Raw genomic sequence first — 19056 nt, 5'->3', positions numbered from 1 at the left:
AATGTTTCTTATGTTGCCATAGTCACTACGGGCTGCATATTACAGAAGGATGGTTTCCCCGCGCCCCCCCCCGCCTCCCCCCCCCCCCCGCCTCCCCCCCCCCCGCCTCCCCCCCCGCCTCCCCTCCCCCGCCTCCCCTCCCCGCCTCCCCGCCCCCCCCGCCTCCCCGCCCCCCCGCCGCCTCCCCCCCCCGCCTCCCCCCCCCCCCGCGCCTCCCCCCCCGCCTCCCCCCCCGCCTCCCCCCCCCGCCTCCCCCCCCGCCTCCCCCCCCACCTCCCCCCCCCACCTCCCCCCCCCACCTCCCCCCCCCACCTCCCCCCCCCACCTCCCCCCCCCACCTCCCCCCCCACCTCCCCCCCCACCTCCCCCCCCACCTCCCCCCCCGCCTCCCCCCCCCCCGCCTCCCCCCCCCGCCTCCCCCCCCCCCACCTCCCCCCACCTCCCCCCCCCGCCTCCCCCCCCCCCACCCCCCGCCTCCCCCCCCCCCCACCCCCGCCTCCCCCCCCCACCCCCCGCCTCCCCCCCCACCCCTCGCCTCCCCCCCACCCCTCTACCTCCATTCCCCCACCACCAGAAGCAACACCTGTTTGGAGTTGTCTTGCTCCATGCCAGTCTATCCAGCATTGACGATAACGGCAATGTATTAATGGGTCCAATTGTCTTGGTAACAAGTCTAATTGACCTTTGATTACCTATTTCAATGTAACAGGCAGGCTACCGGCTTTTGTCCACCTCCTGTATTATGCGGGTGAGCTTGGAGTGGGTGGGTAAATCATGGGTGGGCAGCCCCCCGGGTAAATCATGGGTGGGCAGCCCCCCCCCCCCTCTCCTGCCACTCACTCACCGCCCACTCTATTTTACCCGCCTCCCCCTTGCCTGTAGGGGAAGATCCAACGTGACATTTCAAAGGTAAGGAATTAACTTAGCTTTTGGGAGGTTCTGAGATTGTGAAAGGTGCTATAGAAATGCATGTTTTTCTTTCCTATAACCAAACCTCTTGCTCTGCAGACCAGGATGTCAAACTCCACCTCATACAGACCTCGGAGGAGATCACCTCCAAATCCAAGAAAATATTTGCAAGCAAGGGAGAGTGGGAGCTAATCCAGATTGAGGCTAATGAACATAATTACGTTGAGGATTGGGCAATCTATCATTCCATATCATTGGAGGTAAATCTGTGCGCTGCCTCGCTCCTCTCACTGTACCCAGCCCAGGAAGGCAGTGAGTAATCAAGGCCCTTTGTTCAGTTCTCGGGTTGCCCTGGTCTCTGCTGGATTGTAATTTAAGGTTGGGGTTCTTCAATAGGCCTCTGCACACCTAGGCTCAGAATCATATAGCAGATGAGGCCATTTGGCCCATCATGTCTGTACTGTCCCTTTGAAAGAGCTATCAAATTAACCCCGTCCTGCCTGCTCTTTTCCCACAGTCCTGCAAACTTTTTTTTTCAGATGTTCATCCGATTATTTTGTAGAAGTTACTATTGAATCTCCTTTTAAGTAAGTACATCCCAGGTCAGAACGACTCTCTGTTTTTTAAAATTCATTCATGGGACATGGGCGTCGCTGGCTGGCCAGCATTTATTACCCATCCCTAGTTGCCCTTGAGAAGGTGGTGGTGAGCTGCCTTCTTGAATCGCTGCTGTCCACGTGTTGTGAGTTAACCCACAATGCCTTTAGGGAGGGAATTTTTTGACCCAGTGACTGTGAAGTAACGGTGATATATTTCCAAGTCAGGACAGTGAGTGGCTTGGAGGGGAACTTGCAGGTGTTGGTGTTCCTATGTATCTGCTGCTCTTGTCCTTCGAGATGCAAGCGGTCATGGGTTTGGAAGGTGCTGTCTGGTGAATTGCTGCAATGCACCTTGTAGATAGTACACACTGCTGCTACTGTGCGTCGGTGGTGGAGGGAGTAGATGTTTGCGCAGATACAAAAACTCTCCCCATCCTACTTCTGACTCTTTTTCCAATTATTTTAATTCTGCCTCCTCTGCGTACTGTCTCTCTCTCTCTCGCTTCCCAACCCAATGAAACGGTTTCTTATTTACGCTGCCGAAAATCAGTACGGTTTTGAGTACCTGTTACATCTCCCCTTAACCATCTCTGCTTTAAGGAGAAATCCTGGCCTCACTTGGTAACTGAAGTCCCTCATTCACAGTGTTACTAAAACAGCAGAGAGAGAAAGAAATCGGCCTTCGCTTCTCTTCCTGATTGCTATTGGTGGAAAGTGGTTACGTTCGAACACTGGTTGAGGCCCAGGTTTGACCCTTACTGTGAGGCCTCTACAGTTCAATAGCCTGTCAAAAGGGTGAATGGCCTTCTCCTAGTTTCTAAGGCAAGCTTCTAAGTGATGATTCATGCACAAGGGTGGTCACTGAGGCAGGTTACAAGGCAGCCCTGCAAGGGTCAGTACTTTCAAGAGAGAATCATTCTGAAATGAAAATTTAAAAAAAAGCAACAAATAATTCCTCATTCCTTTCTGCAATCTTTAATGGTCAGTATCAGAATGCACAGAATTGAGTATCATCGGGTGCTACATAGAATTCCCAGCACAGAGACGGGACATTAACTGCTCCGTCCTGCTGTTTATGCTTCACAGCAGTCTCCTTCCTCCCCAGTCCATCAATCTATCCGTTTACTCCTTTCTCCCTCGTGTTCATCTAACTTTTCCTTAAATACAGCTATTCCCTGTGCTCACCAGTTCCACTTTCTCACCACTCTCTGGGTAAACAAGTTTCTCCTGAATTCCCGACTGGATTCATTTGTGACTATGGTATTTTTCTGGCCCCTACTAGTGGCCTCTTCCACAAGTGGAAGTATCTTCTTTACATCCACCTGATCAAACCCCCTTGCAACTTGGAGAGTATGAAGCAGGAATTTAACTAACTTTTGTACTTGCTGTCATTTATTTCTGTGCTTCCAGTATTGTTTTTGCTGAGTGGAACAAACTCTCACAGTTTCTCACCTCTCCCTCCCGCAGGTGATGATAAAACGAAGGCCGATGTTTTATGTTGTGAACCTACTCATTCCTAGTGCCTTCCTAATGGTGACTGACATCATGAGCTTCTACCTGCCCACTCACAGTTTTGACAGAGCCTCCTTTAAGATGACCCTCATGTTGGGGTATTCGGTGTTCCTTATCATCGTGAAGGACTTGTTGCCTAGTAACTCAGCCCACACTCCACTGATAGGTAAGACTTGGACTTCCATTGTTAAGAGCAGAAATAGGCCATTCAGTCCCTCGAGCCTGCTCTGCCATGCATAAGATCATGGCCGATCCGTTTGTGTTTCAAATTCCACATTCCCATCTATCCCCGATAACCTTTGAACAATAATCTGTCTCCCTCCACCTTAAAAATATTCAGTGACCCCAACTCCATCTCCTTCTGAAGCAGAGTTCCAAAGTTGCATAACCCTCTGAAAGAAAAAGATTCTCCTAATCTTTGTCCTAATTGACCCCTAATTTTAAAATAGTGCCCCCTAGTTCTGGACTCACCCACAAAAGGAAACATCCTTCCCACATCCACATTGTCAAGATCGTTCAGGATTTGATACACTTCAATCAAGACACCCCCTCACTCTTCTAAACTCCAGTGGAAACAAGCCCAGTTTGTCTAAACTTTCCTCATAAGACAACCCATTCATTCCAGGTATCGATCTAATAAACCTCCTCTGAACTCCCTCCAATGCATTTACACTCTTCCTTAAATAAGGGGAGCAAAACTGCACACAGTATTCGAGAAGTAGTCTCAACAACGCCCTGCATAATTGAAGCATAACATCCTTACTTTTATGTTAAATTCATCTTGTGATAAAGGATAAAATTCCATTGGGTATCTTAATTATTTGCTCATGCACTGGAACATGTATACCCTGGGCACATTGGTTCAAATTTCAGCACGGCAGCTAATCCCAGTAATGATGACCATGAAACTACCAGCAGTTGTTGTGAAAGCCCATCTGGCTCAGTAATGTCCTTCAGTGTAGGAAATCTGCCATCCTTAGCTGATCTGACCTGCATGTGCCTCCAGATTCACAGCAATGTGGTCAATCCTTAACTGCTGTCAGGGGCAATGAGGGATGGCCATCAAATATCAGCCTTGCTAGTGATGCCCACACCTGATGAATATGAAGACAGACTGGTGTCTCTCTTGGCTGCCATAGGGATATACCTAGTTACCCTCTCTGAAAACTAACCGCTGATCAAAGAATCGGCTACATATTCAAACTTCTAACAATGAGCGGAAGTTGCATGTAATCTATCTGTGTCTGTCACTTGAACTTTCAACTTTTTTTGTATATCAATATTTAAGTGTGTGTCACGTGCGTGTGTGTGTGTGCAAATATACCTCTGTGCGCACACAACCAGGTGTCCGTAATATTCCTGACACACAATCACAAAGCACATAATACATCACCAGGTGCATGTTCATTGAACAAATATCTCCCACAATTCAGTAACCAGGGAAGGAAAGTACTCACAATGACCGAGAAAGGACACTTAGGATTTCTGCTTGTCCACGTCCTGTTTTACCTGAAGCTTTAGTCTACAGAGATCAGAAACCGAACACTGGTGTCTTTTACTCCTTTAATTCCTAACCAGAAATATAATTTGTCAGAATTCAATTCCCAACCAACACACGCAGCTGGTAGTGGCTGACATGTTGGGAAGGGCTTGTTAAATGTCAGCCTCTGTTCCTCCGTGTAAGTCCCAACTCCTCCACCCCATGATCATCATTCCTTCTCAGAACACTCCAAATAAAATTACACAGCATTTACAGTATAGGGACAGGCCATTATGCTCAATACAGCCTTCCTCCTATCCTACTTCATCCCTGCTCATGGCCTAGTGGTATTCTCGCTAGACTATTAATCCAGAAACTCAGCTAATTTTCTGGGGACTCGGGTTCGAATCTTGCCCAGGCAGGTGGTGGAATTTCAATTCAATAAAAAATATCTGGAATTAAGAATCTACTGATGACCACAAAACCATGGTTAATTGTTGGAAAAACCCACCTGGTTCACTAATGCCCTTTAGGGAAGAAAATCTGCTGTCCTTACCTGGTCTGGCCTACATGTGACTCCAGAGCCACAACAATATGGTTGACTCTCAACTACCCTCCGAGGGCAACTAAGGATGGGCAATAAATGCTGGCCAGCCAGCGACGCTCATGTCCCACGAATGAATAAAAAAAACATATTTCTTTCTCCTTTACATACTTATCACACAGGAAATGACCAATGATGTTTCACAATGATCTGTGCTGAGGATTCAACTTTTCACTGGCTCAGATCTTCCGATCTCCTGATAGTTGGAGTCTGGATGCAGCCTAGAAGATTCCCTACAGGACACTCTGGATGTCCCAACACACTGACTCTGTGGGATTGCCAGGGAGGATTGAACTTCCATTGGTCAATTTCCCTGCTCCCTGGAACCCTCCGCAAAAGTCAGAGGGGACGATCTTACCAAAAAAAATTCTAAGTGCCGAACAAGTGTGAAAATGGGAGAGTTTCAGACCCGTTTTTTCAGCAAGACAAAAATTCTAATATTATCACATTTAGAGAAAAAAAGGGGCAAAGTGTGGTTCTCGCCAGTAGGGAGAATGGAAGGAGTCTATTCACAGCGGGAAGCCTGCTGCTGATTGCTAGAGGGCGCTATTGCACAAGTGCCTGATTTCCTAATGCAAGATGTACAATAGCATATCATAGTGCATTGGGAGATTGTCAGTCCCACGCCCCCGGACATCGCACCCCTCCTTCCAATCGCTATCCCCCTCCCTTGGGTCTTAATCATACATTAAGATTTAAATATTAAAATCAGTTTTGTGGTCTTCCACAAGGCTGATTACGTCAACAAATCATAGAATTATAGAATCCTTATAGTGCAAAAAGAGGTCATTCGGCTCATCGAGTCTGCATCGACAACAATCCCACCCACGCCCTAACCCGTAACCCCACATATTTAACCTGCTAATCCCCTTGACACTAAAGGTAAATTTAGCATGGCCAATCAACCTAACCCGCACATCTTTGGACTGTGGGAGGAAACCGGAGCACTCGGAGGAAACCCACGCAAACACGAGGAGAATGTGCAAACTCCACACAGACAGTCATCCGACGCCGGAATTGAACCCGGGTCCCTGGCATTGTGCGGCAGCACTGCTAACCACTGTGCCGCCCCAGTGCTGGTATCATCACGAGAGGTGAGAAACCGGGCACGACCCCAGTTTTTCACCTCTCTCACGATCTTACCGGCTTGCCACACCGATCGACCGGCGAGACGAGCCGGTATGATCACTTCCAGAGACTTCGAATGGTTTGGATTTACTTAGCTGTGTAGTTACACAGCTAAGTAATGTTAAACAGAAAAATCCGAACCTAGCTCCTGGGTAACTAAACAAGTGACCCCCTCCCCGTCCCCCAACTTCCCCTTCAACTTCCACCCACCCCCCCCGACATGACCTGACTAGCCATAACCTGACATTCCCACCCAACCTGACCTGATTGTGCCCTGAGCCACCCCCTCACTCACACCACCTACCAACCCTACCCACCTCACCCATCAGACACCCTACTCACCTGCCACACTACCCCTTACCTCCTCTCTGCAGCAGATCAAACAAAGTTTCGGTCATTTACTTACCAATACACACAGCGAGTGCCTTATAAAGCGGGTGTGGCTTGTCTTCCCCAGATGGTTAGGTATGACGGGAAGGATTTCTGGAGTAGCCAGGCCGGAAGTCCCAGATAGAATTCTGGAGTTCTGGTGTGGCCCAGAAAAGTAGGAACAAAGGGCAATCTGACGGTGATTCCCATTTCTCGGAAGATCTGGGCCGCTATTTTTATTAATGATTCAGGCTCACAATGTGCAAGCTTCCCAATTGTCTTAGAAGGAGAGATTGAGCATGTTGGACCTACATTCTTTGGCTTTTTAAAATTTATCTTTGGGACATGGGCGTCGCTGGCTGGCCAGCATTTATTGCCCATCTCTAGTTGCTCTTGTCCAGAGGGCAGTTGAGCATCAACCACATTGCTGTGGCTCTGGAGTCACATATAGGCCAGACCAGGTAAGGACGGCAGATTTTCTTCCTTAAAGGACACTAGTGAACCAGATGGGTTTTTCTGACAATCGACAATGGTTTCATGGTCATCAGTAGATTCTTAATTCCAGATATTTCTTATTGAATTCAAACACCACCATCTGCCATGGCGGGATTCGAACCCGGGTCCCCAGAAGATTAGCTGAGTTTCTGTATTAATAGTCTAGTGATAATACCACTTACAAGAATGAGAGGGGATCTTATTGAGACATACACATTTCTAAGGGAGTTTGACAGGGCGCTGTTTATGTCATAGAACATAGAACAGTACAGCACAGAACAGGCCCTTCGGCCCACGATGTTGTGCCGAGTTTTATCTGAAACCAAGGTCAAGCTATCCCACTCCCTATCATCCTGGTGTGCTCCATGTGCCTATCCAATAACCGCTTAAATGTTCCTAAAGTGTCTGACTCCACTATCACTGCAGGCAGTCCATTCCACACCCCAACCACTCTCTGCATAAAGAACCTACCTCTGATATCCTTCTTGTATCTCCCACCACAAACCCTCTAGTTATGCCCCCTTGTAATAGCTCCATCCACCCGAGGAAATAGTCTTTGAACGTTCAATGTCAATTTAATACTCTTGTTTTCATCGGTCTTGTTGCAGCCATCTTTTTTCTGGTGTCTCTGACCTTTATGGTCACCAGCTTGTTTGAGACCATTATCATCATCAATGTCATCCACCAGAATGCCAAGCAGAGGAAGGCTGTCCCAGCTTGGATGCAAACCATCGTCCTCGGCTATGGGGCAAAGTTGTTCTGGCGGAGAGAGAAACAGCGAGTGTACCGCCAGATATCCCGATCCCCACAGACCGCCAACACCACAGACCAAGGTAACATCTGCCTCTTTCATCAGTCCATCGCTCCTGAGGTTCTGTCTCAGCACAAGTGGGTTTGAGGGTATCAATCCAGGGAATGGAAAATGCCTCCACTCCAGATACCCCAGGTTATTTTTCAAACTGCCTCCCCACTCCCTTTCACCCCTGACATGCAACTGACCTGCAGGTCAGCTACTCATCACAGCAAACATTTTGGGGCAGCAGGGTGGCACAGTGGCATGGTGGCAGTGCTGCCTCACAGCACCAGGGACACCGGTTCGATTCCCAGCTTGGGTCAATTGTGTGCGGAGTTTGCATGTTCTCCCCATGTCTGCGTGGGTTTCCTCCGGGTTCTCTGTTTTCCTCCCACAGTCTGAAGGACATGCTGGTTAGATGCATTGGCCATGCTAAATTCCCCCTTAGTGTACCCAAACAGGCTCCGGAGTGTAACGACTAGGAGATTTTCACAGTAACTTCATTGCAGTATTAATGTAAGCCTACTTGTGACACTAATTAATTAAATTAATGTTCACCACAGCTAGTTTTACTCCCCAAGAAGCAAGTTACAAATCTATCCTGCACTGTTCCCATCAAACACTCCCAGGAAGGTACAGCATGGGTTTAGATACGGAGTAAAGCTTCCTTTTCACTGTCCCCATCAAACACTCCCAGGACAGGTACAGCACAGGGTTAGATACAGAGTAAAGCTCCCTCTACACTGTCCCCATCAAACACTCCCAGGACAGGTACAGCACGGGGTTAGATATAGAGTAAAGCTCCCTCTACACTGTCCCCATCAAACACTCCCAGGACAGGTACAGCACGGGGTTAGATATAGAGTAAAGCTCCCTCTACACTGTCCCCATCAAACACTCCCAGGACAGGTACAGCACAGGGTTAGATATAGAGTAAAGCTCCCTCTACACTGTCCCCATCAAACACTCCCAGGACAGGTACAGCACAGGGTTAGATACAAAGTAAAGCTTCCCTTTCACTGTCCCCATCAAACACTCCCAGGACAGGTACAGCACGGGGTTAGACACAGTGTAAAGCTCCCTCTACACTGTGCCCATCAAAAACTCCTGGACTTGGACCCTTTGTCAGCTCTGACGAAGGGTCATCCAGACTCGAAACATTGGCTCCATTCTCTCTCCACAGTTGCTGCCAGACCTGCTGAGATTTTCCAGCATTTTCTGTTTTTGTTTTGGTGCAGCACAATGTTGGATACAGAGTAAATTTCCCCTGACCTCTACTCCCTTATGTGTGAAGAAATACTTCTTGATATCATTTTAGTCAACCTGTCTTTATAATTGGTATCAATCATTTATTAGTCTATCTGCAGGGTGACTAATAGGAGGATGGAATCAACCAGGGTTTCCTGCTGCCCACTGCTGTCTGCTGACCCCAGCTGGGCAGTGCAGAGAGCATCAGTTTCAGACCCCCTCGGGAAATAAAATGCCATCGCACAGCACCCAGACTTGCAGTCGATGGAGAAAGCACTGACACGTCACAGCTGCTCAGGAGACAAGGAAAAGTAAAGTAATATTCCTCCTGAAATGAGTTGATAGAAAGCAGCAAGAACAACAGCTTGAATTTATATAGCATCTTTGATCAAATAAAATGTCTGGTGAAGCTTATTGGGGAAGTTTATGAACGATAGTTGGCATGGAGCTGCATACGGAGATATTAGGACAGGTGATCCAAAGCTTGGTCACAGCGGTGTGTTTTTCTTATTCTTTCATGGGATATGGGTGTCACTGACAAAGCCAACACTGCCTGCCCATCCTGGTTTGCCCTTGAACTAAGTGGCTTGCTTGGTCATTTCAGAGAGCAGTTACAAGTCAACCACATAGTTATGGGTCTGGAGTCACATGTAGGCCAGACCGGGTAAGGACAGCAGATTTCCTTCCCTAAAGGACCAGATGGGGTTTTACGACAATCGACAATGGTTTCATGGTAACCATTTCCGAGGCCAGCTTTTCAATTCTGATTTTTAATTAAATTTAAATTCCATCAGGGACTGGGGTCTGACTTGAATGCACAACCCTGCAGATCATTGGTCTGGGCCTCTCGATGAGAGCCATCTCCCCAAATAGAATCATAGAATCCCTGCAATGCAGAAGGGGGCTATTCGGCTCGTCGAATCTGCACCGACCACAGTCCCACCCAGGCCCTGTCCCTGTAACCCCATGTATTTACTCTGCTAGTCCCCCTGACACTAAAGGGTAATTTATCATGGCCAATCCACCTAACCTGCACATCTTTGGAGTGTGGGAGGAAACTGGGAGGAGAGAGGCAGAGAGACTTAGGGAATTAATTCCGGAGGTGGGCAGCTGTCACTGGTTGAGATAAAGGAAATGCAAAAAGCCCTTTCCTCTGAGCTGACCCTTCAGACACACCAAACCTCTCCCACCTTCGACTTTTATAGTTCCCCCAATGTTTTGGAAAGCGCTGTGGACACACGGTCCAAACCAATGAACCTCTTGATCCCTGCAGATTGCGAGATGAAGAGTTCCGGGCCAGCCGAGATCGATATTCTTCAGGGGTTATTGCGGAAGATCGCTGAGGGGGTGGAGGAGATCAAACAGTGCATGGAGCGGCATGACCAGGAACGGGAGGTGGAGGAAGAGTGGCTACAGATTGGCCACATTCTCGACTGCTTCCTTCACTCTGTCTACTTAATATTTTTTGCAGCTTTCTTGTTAACCCTCTCTGTCGCTTGGCTGATGTGACTTTCCCTATAGCTGGTCCCATGGACTAATGAACCACTGCGGGGTGAGGGATAAGAGAATTTGTTTTTAATCAGCAAGCTATGATGTTCTGGAATGTGCTGCCTGAAAGGCAGGAGGGAACAATTTCCATTTTAACTTTCAAAAGAATATTTTAAACAAAAGGGGACTTGCATTTACAGTCTCAGACCACCACAAAACACTTCTGAAGTATAGTCATTGTTGTAACGTAGGAAACACAGTGGCCAATTTCTGCACAGCAAGATCCCACAGACAACAATGAGATGATGACAAGGTAATCTGTTTTAGTGATGTTGATCGAAGGGTAAATACTAAGACAACAAGTCTTTGTAATCGTCATGATGGGGTCTTTTATCATTGAGTCGGCCTATCGAGTCTGCACCAACTCTCTGAAAGAACACCTTACCCAGGCCTTATCCCTGTAATGCCACATATTTACCCCTAACCTACACATTTTGGGACACTAGAGTCATAGAGTCATAGAGGTTTACAGCATGGAAACAGGTCCTTTGGCCCAACTTGTCCATGCCGCCCAGTTTTTACCACTAAACTAGACCCAATTGCCCGCGTTTGGCCCATATCCCTTTTTACCCATCTTATCCGTGTAACTGTCTAAATGCTCTTTAAAAGGCAAAATTGTACCCGCCTCTGGCAGCTCGCTTCAGATACTTAGCAACCTCTGTGTGAAATAAGTTGCCCCTCTGGACCCTTTTGTATCTCTCCCCTCTCACCGTAAACCTATGCCCTCTAGTTTTAGACTCCCCTACCTTTGGGGAAAGATGTTGACTATCCACCTTATTTCTGCCCCTCATTATTTTATAGACCTCTATAAGATCACCCCCTCAGCTTTCTACACTCCAGAGAAAAAAGTCCCAGTCTATCCAGCTCCTCCTTATAACTCAAACCATCAAGTTCGGTAGCATCCTAGTAAATCTTTTCTGCACACTTTCTAGTTTAATAATATCCTTAACTAAGGTGAAATCTGGCATGGCTGATCCACCTAACTTGCACAGAGTGTGGGAGGAAACTGGAGCACCCGGAAGAAACCCACACAGACACAGGGAGAAGATGCAGATTCCACACGGTCACCCGAGGCTAGAATTGAACCCAGGTTCCTGGTGCTGTGAGGCAGCAGTGCTAACCATTGTGCCACTGCACTTTTATATCCCACTGAGTGGTTAGAAGTGGCCTTGATTTTAAAATCTCTCTGACAATACAGCACTCCATTTGATTTGATTTGATTTGATTTATTATTGTCACATGTATTAGTATACAGTGAAAAGTATTGTTTCTTGCGCGCTATACAGACAAAGCATACCATTCATAGAGAAGGAAAGGAGAGAGTGCAGAATGTAGTGTTACAGCCATAGCTAGGGTGTAGAGAAAGATCAACTTAATGCAACTTGGCTCGTCCATTCAAAAGTCTGACAGCAGCAGGGAAGAAGCTGTTCTTGAGTCGGTTGGTATGTGACCTCAGGCTTTTGTATCTTTTTCTCGACGGAAGAAGATGGAAGAGAGAATGACCGGGGTGTGTGGGGTCCTTAATTATGCTGACTGCTTTGCTGAGGCAGCGGGAAGTGTAGACAGAGTCAATGGATGGGAGGCTGGTTTGTGTGATGGATTGGGCTACATTCACGACCTTTTGTAGTCCCTTGCGGTCTTGGGCAGAGCAGGAGCCATACCAAGCTGTGATACAACCAGAAAGGATGCTTTCTATGGGTGCATCTGTAAAAGTTGGTGAGAGTGATAGCTGACATGCCAAATTTCCTTAGTCTTCTGAGAAAGTAGAGGCATTGGTGAGTTCAGAAAAGCTGTAGTGTCGGCATGGGAGGGGTCAGGGTCAGTCCAGACCTATCATGGGAAAGGCTGGACAGTCCATTCTCAGCTGATTTGGACAGGCCTCCCTCTGTACCGTGAATCTTTCCATGTTTTTATCACATGCTCCTGCACCTGGAGTGGACAATCCTTTAAGATTGTGTTGCCAACTGTGATTAAACGTATTCTTGGAATTTCATTACATCACTTGCCCCCAACTCCAGCCAATAATCGGCCAACACACCCATCCTGCAGATGTACTGCCTTCTTACATCAACCGGAAAGCAACACAACTCAATACTTAATCGGATGATACTTGCCTGTCCACCAAACAGCCCTTCCTCGCCCCAACTTTTAATATTCTATATCCAGCAAAGAGGACTGTTCAAAAAACATTTGTAAAAAAACAGTTGTTTTTAATGTCCTGATGATTTTTCTACAAGGTTGCACACAGCAGTGACATCAATTCCTGGAGGTTCCAGGAGATTTGGCAACCTTAGACTCAGAGTGCCTGACATTTACGGAGGACAATTGGGAGAGAGGACAGGGTGAGTTTGAGATTAATTGGATTCAAAGAGCTGGCAGCAAAACGATGGGTGGCTGTTCTATTGTAAGAGCAATGATGGGACCTCATTCAGTTTGGCTTTTCTCCACTAGGTGGTGGTGTTGATCCAGGAACTCCCCCCTCCCCCCGCCTCCCTGTGCCACTACACTCAGAATGTGGCTACAGGGCACTTGTGTCTTTGGTAATATTTTGGCAAACCTTTTATCGTTTGGCTGCAATCACAGAGCGAAAGAATGTGGACTGCGTGGAAACACTTCAATCATGTTGATTGGGTGTGACGTCAATTGGAAGGTGCAATCCTGTCTTGCCTGAACCATCTCCTCAAACTGCACTTAATGAGCTCGGCTTGGTGAGGGTAGTGTTTTGTTAAACCTCGCAGCCACTAATACATCCCCAAGGAAATCTCAAAATATCAGAAACTTTTCAGAGAGTTTCAGGGGACGTAAAGCTGGTGCAATTATCTGTGAGGTCTGTGTGACTCACTGTATAATTTTTAAAAATAACTTCTAGAGGACTGAACAGTGGACTGAGTCAGATGCTGAACGTGTCAGTCGGAGTTCCATCCTGAAATCCGAGCTGGCTACACCGGATCAAAACCCTCTCTCTCCCTGAAGGATGAAAAAACAGTAAAACAGGGAAATGAAAATACTGGTCTGAGCTGTATTTTCCTTCTTGTCCTAGTCGCACCAGGTTCTGTTCCCTGATCGTTCTTGTGCCCGTTAACTTATATTAGCAGGTTTTAAAATTCTTATCCTTGTTTTCCAAGCTCTCCCTGGCCACACCCCCTCCCTATCTCTCCTAGTGCGATTCCCGTGTTCGTCTCATTCTGCCCTGATTTAAATTGCTCCACTATTGGGCAGCACAGTGGTTAGCACTCTTACCTCACAGCTCCAGGGAGCTGGGTTCGATTCCCGGCTTGGGTCACTGTGTGTGGAGTGTGTGTGTTCTCCCCGTGTACTCCGGTTTCCTCCCAGTCCAAAGATGTGTGGGTTAGGTGCATTGGCTATGCTAAATTGCCCCTTTGTGTCCTGGGATGCGCAGGTTAGAAGGGTTAGTGGGGTAAATATGTGGGGTTATGGGGATAGGGCCTGGGGGGGGATTGTGGTCGGTGCAGACTCGATGGGCTGAATGGCCTCCTTCTGCACTGTAAGGTTTCTGTGATGATTCTTTCTGTGATTGCAGCTGTGCCTTCAGCTATCCAGATCCACACTCTGGAATTACTGTCCTAAACATTAAAGATCGCTCTGCCTTCTCACAGTGCCAGGGACCCCGGTTCCACTCCCACCTCAGATGGCTATCTCTGTGGAGGTTTGCACATATTCTGCTTGGGTTTCCTCCGGGTGCCAATGGCCAATTAACCCAACTCCCACAGTCCAAAGATGTGTGAGTTGGGTTAATTGGCCATGGTAAATTGCCCCTTCATGTCAGGGGGATTAACTGGGTAAATACGGGGGTTAGGGGATAGGGCCTGGGAGGGATTGATTTAGATTTATTATTATTGTCACATGTATTAGTATACAGTGAAAAGTATCATTTCTTGTGTATTATATAAACAAAGCATGCCATACATATGGAAGGAAAGGAGTGTAGAGTGTAGTGTTACAGTCATAGCTAGGGCATAGAGAAAGATCAACTTAATGCGAGGTCGATCCATTCAAAAGTCTGATGGCAGCAGGGAAGAAGCTGTTCTTGAGTTGGATGGTACGTGACCTCAGACTTGTGTATCTTTTTTCCGATGGAAGAGAGTATGTGCAGAGTGCGTGGGGTCCTTGATTATACTGGCTGCTTTTCCAGGCAGTGTGAAGTGTAGACAGTGTCAGTGGATGGGAGGCTGGTTTGAGTGATGGACTGGGCTTCATTCACAATCTTTTGTAGTTTCTTGCAGTCTTGGGCAGAGCAGGAGCCATACCAAGCTGTGATACAACCGGAAAGAATGCTTTCTATGGTGCATCTGTAGAAGTTGGTGAGAGTTGCAGCGGACATGCCAAATCTCCTTAATCTCCTGAGAAAGTAGAGGCGTTGGTGGGTTTTCCATTTTGGTGGGTCCATTTGAAGGGACCAGGACAGGTTGTTGGCGATCTGGACCCCTAAAAACTTGTCGGTGCAGACTCGATGGGCCGAATGGCCTCCTTCTGCACTGTGGGGATTGTATTAAGTTATCCAGACCCGAAACGTTAACTCTATTTCTTTCTCCACAGTGGCTGCCAGACCTGCTGAGTTTTTCCAGCATGTTTATGTTTTCATTACAGATCGCCAGCTCTCTTTAATTCTTCCAAACCCTTCTCTCTGACCAAGAATTTGGTCAGCATCTACCCTAACATCCCCTTCCTTCTGTGACCTTCGATAACACTCCTACAAAGGAGCTGGGTGCATTTTACCACACCAGCAAGGCTATATAAATGCAACTTGATGCAGTTATTGTTGTTCAAGTGCCTGTTGCAGTCCAGTGGCTGTGTCAGTAACAGCCACAATGGAGACAGAGCCTCTGTGCCTCATCAATGGAAGGAATTTTTAATGGCCCGGAGCTGTACCTAATGTAATATCCATGTAATTAGCATTAAATACGATTCTCTCTGTTGAGGGAGGATCATTCAGCATTAATAATAGGTTTAATGACAAGATCTCAGTCCTAATTACTGGGTCCAGGGAGCTGAAAACACAGCCTGCTCACGATTTTGTTTTTAACCCATGGGCATTAATCTCCCGCCGACAGTATTACTGAATATCCCTGTCACAATCACTGACCCTCGATAACAAATGTCACAATTGGTACAGGGAGAAAGAACTCCCCATTTATTTAACGCCTTTCACGAGAGTAGGACATCCCAAAGTGCCTCACAGTCAAATGTAACCCTTCTCCGTTTGAAGTGTAGCCACTGTTGTCCCGTCGGGAGGCAGACAATGTATGCACAGTAAGATCCCACAAGCAACATTGAGATAACGAGGGCTGTCACTGAGTGTTGCAGCAAATCCCCAAGATGGACCCCAAGGAAAGTCTAAGTGACAATTGCCCACAAAACTAATTCAGCTGAATCTCTGCCATCAAATAAAGAGACAAGTAACAGGTTAAAGATGGACATGCATCTCTATAGTTTCCTTCACAAAACTCAGGATGTCCAACAGCATTTTGTGGTCAATAAGAGTACTTTTTGAGGAGTAGTTGCTGTTGCAATGTGGAAAACAAGGCAGTCAATTTGTGCACAGCAAGCTCCCACATAATGAGTGGATAATCTGAGTTTATATTGATATTGGTCCAGAGATAAATATTGGCCAGGGCGCAAATTTTGCTTTCCCCAAATAATTTGCCTTTGGACAGCTTTTCCCTGCCCTGATTAGTTCACTTTTCTGTGCCCTGATTGGTCATTCGGTCAGGGTGTCCTGATTGGCTAATGCGGGATCCCAGGGATGCATTAGTGTGAAACTGGTGGCAGGTTCTTTCATGTATGCGTGAGGTTTACATCATCGAAGCTTCACCAGACTGGCTTAGTTTAGAATAAAAATCATTCTGAAGAACGAAGCGACTCTGAACACAAAATATTTGAGATAATCAGCAGTAATGACGCAGGTGACAATTTTTGGAGATCGCTTGGGTTATTCTTTCGGTAAACGCTGAAGTATTTTATAGGATTTAATGGGGCAATCTATAGGAGTTAATGGATTAATCTATAAGATTTAATGGGGGTAATCTATAGGAGTTAATGAAGTAATCTATAGGATTTAATGAGGGAAATCTATATGAGTTAATGGGGATAATTTATAGGATTTAATAAGATAATCTATAGGATTTAATTGGGGTAATATATGGGAGTTAATGGAGTAATCAATAGGATTTAATGGGGGTAATGTATAGGATTTAATGGGGGTAAAATATGGGATTTAATGGGGTAATCTTTAGGATTTAATGGGGCAATCTATAGGGGTTAACAGGGCAACCTATAGCCATTACTGGGACTGGGCAATCTATTGGAGTTAATGGGATAATCGATAGAAGTTAACAGGACAATCTATAGGAGTTAATGGGGACAATCTGTAGGAATTAAGGGGTTAATCTAAAGGATTATCCAATCAGGACATTACGACTGAATGACCAATCAGGGCACTGAAAGGTGAACCAATCAGAGCAGCAAAAGACTGTCCAATGCCAAACTATTCCCGTTCTTGCTGAATAATACCAGAGAGTCACTAATATCCACCTTCGAAAACAGATAGGAACACAATCTGACATCTCAGGTGAAAGGCAGCACCTCTGACAGTGCAGCATCTGCTCAGCACTGTACTGGAAACGTCAGCCTGAAGGATATGATCAGGGCTGTGCATATCCTACATTCTGTTATCACTGGTGTCATGTAAGAAACACAGCAGCCAACTTGCACACTGCATATATATATATATATATATAGCACCTTGTGGCTTCTCCTTGCAGCATCTCAATCTACCTCACATACCAAGAAATCCTGCAATCACCTCACATGTAGCAATGTATCACAGATAGCCAAAAGTGGTAAATTTGTTTTTGAAGTCTGTCCATTGCTATTGGTTGAGGGAATAATGTTGGCCAGGACCCCAGGAAAACGCCTCTGCTCTTCTGTACAAAAAGCTGTGGGATCTTCAACATCCTCCCGACATGCCAGAGGAGACCAGTGGGACTTGGGTTTAACGTGCAGAGTCCCATCCTTTGAAAACGGAAAGAATATGTCCATGCATTGTGCCTTTCTCAAATAAACAAAAGCTTAAGGGGATGGGGGTGCAGCCATTCCCTGGTTCATTCCTCATGGCAATGCCTTGACTAATCAGAGTTGGCCTGCCTAGTTTGAATTTAAACAAAAGCTTTGCAGTTAAATTTTCCCTGGTGCATTCTCCATGGCAACAGCTCTACACATCAGCTTCCACTTGCTAACTAATCAGCATCCTCTTCTCATGCAGTATAAATTGTTGTTTTCTTTGAGATTTGGTATTCTTGTAACTCTGTCCTGATGAGTGCAAGATAAAAAACTTCAACAGCACATTTCATCCTCTTCAGATAGTAATGGACTGAGTACCATTGGGTTTGTGCCTCCAGAGAGCAGAGGATGTCAAAGGGCAACAGCAGTGAGTTTTCACCCACAGAAATGGATCCATGGGCAACTCACCTTTTTTAATTTATTAACCAATTTGATGTGGGTGTCACTGACAAGCTGGCTTTTGTTGTCCATTCTTAATTGCCCTTGAACTGAGTGGCTTGCCACACCATTCCAGAGGGCAGTTAAGAGCCAACCACATTGCTGTGGGTCTGGAATCACATGTAGGCCAGACCAAGTAAGGGCGGCAGATTTCCTTCCCTAAAGGGACATTATTAAATATCTGAGTTTCTGACAGTTTCATGGACCTTGGGATCTTCAATGTTCTTTTATGAAATTTTCACTGTCACCGTTCCAGAGACAGGTTTGATATTCCAAATTGCTGAAGTGAATTTAAAAAAAAACACCATGAACCCATGTCCCCAGAGCAACAGCCCCGACCATTGATGGTGGTGCAGTGACAGTGTCAGCGAGCTAGTCATCCACGGACAGAGCCATTATACCAGTCCATAACCATGTGCAGTAAATGCAACTTTTGAGTAAGACCTTTATCTGTCTAAAGTTTTCTTCCCTCCATAGGCTGCTGGCTCTTTAAAAAAAAAAATCATGGGGCAATGCTGGCTAGGTCAGCATTTAGAATAGAATCACAACAGTGGAGAAGGAGGCCATTTGGCCCAACAAATCTGCACCGACTCTCCAACAGAGCATCCCACTCAAGCCTATCCCTGTAACCCCATGTGTTTACCCTGTGAATCCCCCTAACCTACACATCTTGGGACACTAAGGGGCAATTTAGCATGGCCAATGCATCTAACCGCACATCTTTTGGACTGAGGGAGGAAACCAGAGCACTCAGAGGAAAGCCATGCAGACACGGGGAGGACGTGCAAACTCCAAGGCTGGAATCGAACCTGGGTCCCTGACAATGCGGGCAGCAGTGCTAACCACTGTGCCA

The 19056-nt window shown here is 46.7% G+C and overlaps 2 protein-coding genes across 2 annotated transcripts in view; both read left to right on the top strand.

The window, feature by feature from the left end:
• Positions 1-10646, top strand: part of LOC144485767 (5-hydroxytryptamine receptor 3A-like) — a 20287-nt gene extending 9641 nt beyond the window's left edge. Inside the window, exons 6-9 of the mRNA XM_078203855.1 lie at positions 1009-1169; positions 2976-3186; positions 7705-7929; positions 10411-10646. Of these exons, the coding sequence (XP_078059981.1) occupies positions 1009-1169; positions 2976-3186; positions 7705-7929; positions 10411-10646 (833 nt within the window). The remainder of the gene's footprint in view (positions 1-1008; positions 1170-2975; positions 3187-7704; positions 7930-10410) is intronic.
• Positions 10647-16600: 5954 nt separating this feature from the next.
• The window catches only part of gmnc (geminin coiled-coil domain containing), a 143385-nt gene continuing 140929 nt past the window's right edge, over positions 16601-19056 (top strand). Inside the window, exon 1 of the mRNA XM_078203852.1 lies at positions 16601-16646. Coding sequence (XP_078059978.1) covers positions 16601-16646 — 46 coding nt within the window. The remainder of the gene's footprint in view (positions 16647-19056) is intronic.

The sequence above is a fragment of the Mustelus asterias genome, chromosome 3, assembly GCF_964213995.1.
Source record: "Mustelus asterias chromosome 3, sMusAst1.hap1.1, whole genome shotgun sequence".
NCBI classification, from domain to species: Eukaryota; Metazoa; Chordata; class Chondrichthyes; order Carcharhiniformes; family Triakidae; genus Mustelus; species Mustelus asterias.
Note: the sequence above shows the minus strand (reverse complement) of the source record. Positions and strands in the feature narration are given on the sequence as shown.